Source organism: Nannospalax galili, unplaced genomic scaffold (assembly GCF_000622305.1).
Source record: "Nannospalax galili isolate Female #2095 unplaced genomic scaffold, S.galili_v1.0 scaffold155, whole genome shotgun sequence".
Taxonomy (NCBI): domain Eukaryota; kingdom Metazoa; phylum Chordata; class Mammalia; order Rodentia; family Spalacidae; genus Nannospalax; species Nannospalax galili.
In genome coordinates this window covers 8,189,572-8,195,633 of record NW_008339923.1, presented here as the reverse complement: position 1 = coordinate 8,195,633, position 6,062 = coordinate 8,189,572, and the positions used below count along the sequence as shown (strand labels likewise).

Below are 6,062 nucleotides of genomic sequence, written 5' to 3'. Positions count from 1 at the left end.
AATACTCATACTAATTAAGGTACCATATGATGTTTCAATACATTATGTAACGTTCCCATCAGGGTAAATATGTCTTAGATCTATTCAAAATGCTAGTTTTTCTTCTTTTTTTTCCCCCCTCTTTTTTCTTTTTCGGTAGTAAAAGTAGTCAGAGTATATCTTTGAGTTATGTAGGGCTTAATTCACTTGTTTGAGTATAACTTTATATCCTTTGACTACCTTCATTTCATTTAGGTATTTTTAATAGGTTGAGTTCCCATGTACATGGAATTCTGGTTTAAAAAGTAAAACTAAGCCAGGCGTGGTGGTGCACACCTTTAATCCCAGCACTTGGGAGACAGAGGCAGGCAGATCTTTGTGAGTTCAAGACCAGCCTGATCTACATTGTGAGTTCAGGACAGCTAGGGCTACAGGGAGACCCTGTCTCAAAAGACAAAAAAAAAAAAAAGTAAAACACATACCTCTTAAGTTGTTGTGAAAGGCTTTGTCAGCTGTCTCGTAGTTTGGTAGCTGGCCTAATAGTTCTGAAGCAGTGCTTCCTTCCATCAGACTGTCATTGAGGACGACTGCCTCCCCATGGACCAGTTTGCTGTGCATCTGATGCCACATTTGCTGACCTTGGCAAATGACAGAGTACCAAACGTTAGAGTGCTGCTTGCAAAAACATTAAGACAAACTCTACTAGAAAAAGGTAGGTGGGTGACTGTATGTGGAGGGGAAGGAAGTTCCTGGACTACATGCAAACAGAATAGTGTGTATTCATAGAAAATAATCTGACAGGAAGATAGATTTAAGATGTTCATGATGGTTTTCCTCAGACTACACAGAAGATTAAAGGGTCTTAGCCTTTTTTTTTTTTTTTTTTTTTTTTTTTGCTCCCCCTCCCCCTAAAGGGTCTTTTAATAAGAACATCAGTGTTTTGGAAATTTCTTTTATCCTGGGCATGTTATTTTTATAACCTAAAATTTAGTGGTCTTGCCAGGCATGGTGGGGCACACCTTTAATCCTAGCAATTGGGAGGCAGAAGCGCAGATCTCTTTTGCAGCAGGGTCTTCCTGTAGCCCCAGCTAACCTTGAACTCACTATGTAGACCTGGTTCAAAGCCAGCCTGGTCTACATAGCAAGTTCCAGGCCAGCTGGGGCTATAAGGAGACTCTCAAAAAAGAAAAAAAACAAAAACCCAAAACCCTTAGTGGTCTTAAAAAAAATTGAACGAGACTGGGTGTAGTAGCGCATGCCTTTTTTTTTTTTTTTTTTTGGTCTTTTTGAGACAGGGTCTCCCTGTAGCTCCAGCTGTCCTGGAACTCACTATGTAGACCAGGCTGGCCTTGAACTCACAGAGATCCACCTGCCTCTGCCTCCTGAGTACTGGGATTAAAGGTGTGCACCACCACATCAGAGGGACTGGGTGTGGTAGGGACTGGGTGTGGTAGCGCACGCCTTTTTATCCCAGCACTTGGGAGGCAGAGGCAGGTAGATCTCTGTGAGACCAAGGCCAGCCTGGTCTACATGTGAGTTCAAGGCCAGCTGTGGCTATAGGAAGATCCTGTCTCAAAAAGACAAAAAATTTAAAAATTGGACAATGATGAGGTTTTGGGAGACAGGTCAGTCTGTAAAGTACTTGCTCTGCACATGTAAGGACCAGAGTTTGATCTCAAGAACCCAGGCATGGTGGCAAGCATTGGTTATCCTAGTGCTAGGGAGGCAGAGACAGGCAGATTCCTGGAGCTCATAAGCCATCCAGTCTAGCCAAACTGATGGGTTTCAGGTTCACTGAGAGAATAAAATAAAGGTAGAAAGAAATCCAGGCACTCAGCATCAAACTATCACCTCCATGTGCACATGTCCCCTACATGCTACACACAAAAACATACATAAACCACACATAACACAAAATTTCTTAAAATTTTTTGAAATGAGGGACTAGCAAGATAGCTTAGTTAAGCAGATTAAGGTACTTGCCACCAAGCTTGACAACTTGAGTTCAATCCCCAGGATACACATGATGGAGAGAACCAGCTCTTGAAAGTTGTCCCCTGAACTCCATACGTGTGACATGGCACACAGGTCCACATAACACTCAATTCATTAAATAAATAACAGGAAACAGAGGCAAGTGGATCTCTAGGCCAGCCTGGTCCACATAGTGAATTCCAGGCTACAGGGAGACCCTGACTTTAAAAAAAAAAAAAAGTTAATAAATAAATGTAATAAAACTTTTGAAATGGACATTGATACATGACTGAAGATGCATTGCCTGAGCTCTCACTTGATAAGTGTGGCACTGTGGCTGGTTGTCCAGGAAACATGTCTGTTTTTCTTTTCTTTATTCATGAGGCAGAAAGACATCCCATAGTATTTGTTTGGCTACAAATAAAGGTCCAGGATTTAGGTTGGTTCTGGTATTCTGACTGCTGGCTCCAAGTGCCACACATATTTGAATATGTACATTCTTGACTGAAGCTCAGAACAAACTTGTAATAAACTTCATATAAGAATAAATTAATATTTTTTCTTTGCTATTCATATAAATTTTGTAAAGAAAATAAAAATATAATTGGCTAGAGAAGAATGCCTTGCTTTTTTCAGAAAAAAAAGAGTATGTATATAGTGTTTAGAAGTGTCTTCCAGCCAAGCATTGTGGCACATACTTTTAATCCCAGGACTGGGAGATAGAGGCAGGTGGTTCTCTTTGAGATCAAGGCCAGCCTGGTCTGCATAGCAAGTTCCAGGCCAGCTGAGGCTACAGGGAGACCCTGTCTAAAAACAAAAAGGGGAAATAAAGTATTTTTACTTTTACCAAGCCAATAGCTAAAAAATGGTGGGGGGGTTGTTTTTTTTTATGTGTATGAGTGTTATGCCTGCATGTAGGTAGGTGCACCCGTGTCGTGCAGTGTCCGCAGAGGACAGAAGAGTCTGTGAGATCCCCTGGAACTGGAGTTAGGGACAGTTGTCAGCTGCCATGTGGGTGCTGGGATTCGAACCTGGGTCTTCTGCAAGAACAGTGTTCTTAACTGCTAAGCCATCTTTGCAGTCCCCAAAATGGTGTTTTTAATTATTACTTTAATACACCTTAGCTCATTCACTACCAAGAGCTTGTGTGTGTCATAAAACAATCATAAATCTCACAGTTCCCTTTTATTATGGTACTTTTTTTCCCTCTAGCAAATCAGCTTGAAAACTGTTTGAGTCAATATGACTTATGTTTATACTTATAGAAAAACAGTATTTATGACTAAGAACTTTTTAAAATATTTTATTTATTATTTTTATGTGTATGTGTGTATTGCCTGCATGTGTGTAAGTGCACCCGTGTCATGTAATACTCAACGGAGGTCAGAAGAGGGCGTCAGATCCCCTGGAACTGGAGTTACAGACAGTTGTTAGCTGCCATGTGGGTGCTGGGATTCAAACCGGGGTCTTCTGCAAGAACATTCAGTGTTCTTAATTGCTGAGCCATCTCTCCAGCCCCAACTAAAAACTTCGTTAAAATTTATTTTTTATGTGTATGTGTTTTGCCCACGTGTATGTAAGTGTACCTGTACATTCATTGCCTTCAGAGGCCAGAGAGGGTGTTGGATCCCCTTGAACTAGAGTTACAGATAGTTGTTAGCTGCCCTGTGGATTCTGGGAACCAAACCTGGGTCCTCTGCAGAAGCAACTGGTGTTCTTAACTCGAGCCATTTCTCCAGTCCCAAGACTAAGAACTTTCTTTGCTTGACTATACTTGACTGAACTCCAGTATCAGACTGATCTTGTGTGTTGCCTATGTCACTTCCAGAATACTTCTTAGCCTCTGCTAGCTGTCATCAGGAGGCAGTGGAACAGACCATCATGGCCCTTCAGATGGATCGAGACAGTGACGTCAAGTATTTTGCAAGCATCCACCCCTCCAGTACCAAAATCTCTGAAGATGCAATGAGCACTGCTTCCTCAACCTATTAGAAAACCCGAACCGTGGTGTCCTTCCTGCTTCCACAAGAGCCAAGGTTTAAGCGCCCTTCACCAGCCTGGGACAGTTGTCGGGGGGAACCTTCCTCTTGCAGCCTCAGTAACAGGTGCAAGTTTGCTTGCTCCCAATACCACGGGTTTTAAGAGTCAAGAGAAAGTACAGTAAAACACTATTATCTTATCTTGACTTAAGGGAAAGTAATTTCTCAGAGGATTATAATTGTCACCAAAGCCTTAACTCGCTTTCATCTTCCTGACTGAATGAAACTTGAATTGTCAGAGCATTTTCCTTCTGAAAGGATGAGGTGCCCAGAGACCTGCATTGCTTTCTCCTCGTTTTATTTAACGACTGATAAATGACATTCTTTTGGCCAGAAGGCGGCTATGCACCGGATATGAAAGACCTTCAGTATTAGCCTAAGCATTTCTTCCAGGCGCAGAGCCTGTTCAGCTCCATGGCCATGCAGCCCAGCCCTAAGTGTGAATAGTTCTTGGCGTGTATAAGTGGAAAAGGAGATTTTTTTTTTCTCCTAAGGGCTTGATGTTAACACTAAAATAGAATCTGATTTTAACTCCTAAATGCAGCATATTGCTGTACACATTTACAGAATGTTTGCTGAATATCTCTCTCCTGATTTTTTTCATGCTGGTCATGACCTGAAGGAAATTTCTTAGCACGAATATTGTATGTCAGGTGTTTTTAACTTGATCATGGTCAGCTCTGAGGTGCAACTTTTAATCCCATGCTGTACATACCTGTGACCACTCTGGGAGTGTGCAGTCTTTAATCATGTTGTTAGAACTGTCGTGGCACAAGTTCTCTTGTCCAAATAAAATTTATTAATAAGATCTATAAAGAGAGATATCACCCACATTTGTTTTCTAAATGTCTGCAAATAAATGCAGTTTGTGACCTGTATTGACGATTTAGCATAAAATGGGGGAAGTAGGTTCAATTTTTTGTCTTTAACTAGTTCCATGGTCTTTAGAATCATTGGTCAGTTCTGCTCTTGGCAGAAAGCAGTGCCTTCTAGAACTCTCACTGCAACCCAAAGACCAGGGAGACCATGAACAGCAGCCTTGGGGATTGCTCTAAAGCTGCCGAAATACCAAAAAGTATCACAGAACCTTGACTTCCTCATCTGTAAAATGGGAATTAGTAAAGCCTTCCATTTCCCACAGGGTTGTTTCCTTAGTGCTGTTTATGTAAATGTTCATTGCTACCACAGGCCATGTGTGAAACCCCATCTGAATCCCTGTGGTGCTTCATGAGTATTGGTTCTACTTTCCCAGCTATGGGAACTCCACAAGTCAGAAGAGAGGTTTCCAAGGACCCTGTATGGGGTATAAGACATAAGCTGTTCCTCTGTAAACCCCTACATAGAAGTCTGTGAATGTCTGTGCAGTACTAATATGAGTGAAGCAATTGATTGTGAAAGATGTTCAAATAGAGAAAGAAATCCAGAGCTAACATGTTTTTTAATGGGTAATGGGCCAGAGCAGTGTGGTTGGCCAGATGGTTGGATCTCAAAAACCTTTGAAAACAGCCTCAGAGCAGAGTTTGTAGGAGAGGGTAGCCTCAGTTTCATTTAACCTGACTTTTAAAGTTCACATTCTCTACTACAGTAATCCACTTTTGTTCCTCAGAATTTTAGTTCTACAATGACATTAGACTCCTACATTAGCAGCTAGCTTTTTAAGACAGTGGCAGTAACTGTTCTAGGAGGAAAAATCTATGGTATGTCCAAGTACAGTGAAGTTTAAAATGTGCAGCTTTAGGGGCTGGAGAGATGGCTCAGCAGTTAAGAGCACTGCCTGCTCTTGCAGACCCCAGGTTCAATTCCCAGCACCCACATGGCAGCTAACAACTGTCCATAACTGCAGTTCCAGGGGACCCAAGGCCCTGTTCTTACCTCCACGGGCACTGACCGCATAACATGGATGTACCTACTTACATGCAGGCAATACACTCATACACATAAAGTAAAATAAAAATAAGTAAATAAAATGAAAAACTGTGGCTTCCTGCCATTTGATACCCTCCTGAGACATCCCTCCAGCCCTCACCCCATAGGCTTCACAGGGTTCAGACTCATTGTAACTTTCGGTCT

General features: G+C 41.8%; 1 protein-coding gene across 1 annotated transcript in view; it reads left to right on the top strand.

The window, feature by feature from the left end:
- The window catches only part of Ppp4r1 (protein phosphatase 4 regulatory subunit 1), a gene marked incomplete at its 5' end in the record, with an annotated part of 81,098 nt that extends 76,290 nt beyond the window's left edge, over window positions 1-4,808 (top strand). The window contains 2 exon segments of the mRNA XM_017798572.1: window positions 550-691; window positions 3,782-4,808. Coding sequence (XP_017654061.1) covers window positions 550-691; window positions 3,782-3,945 — 306 coding nt within the window.
- Window positions 4,809-6,062: the final 1,254 nt, after the last annotated feature.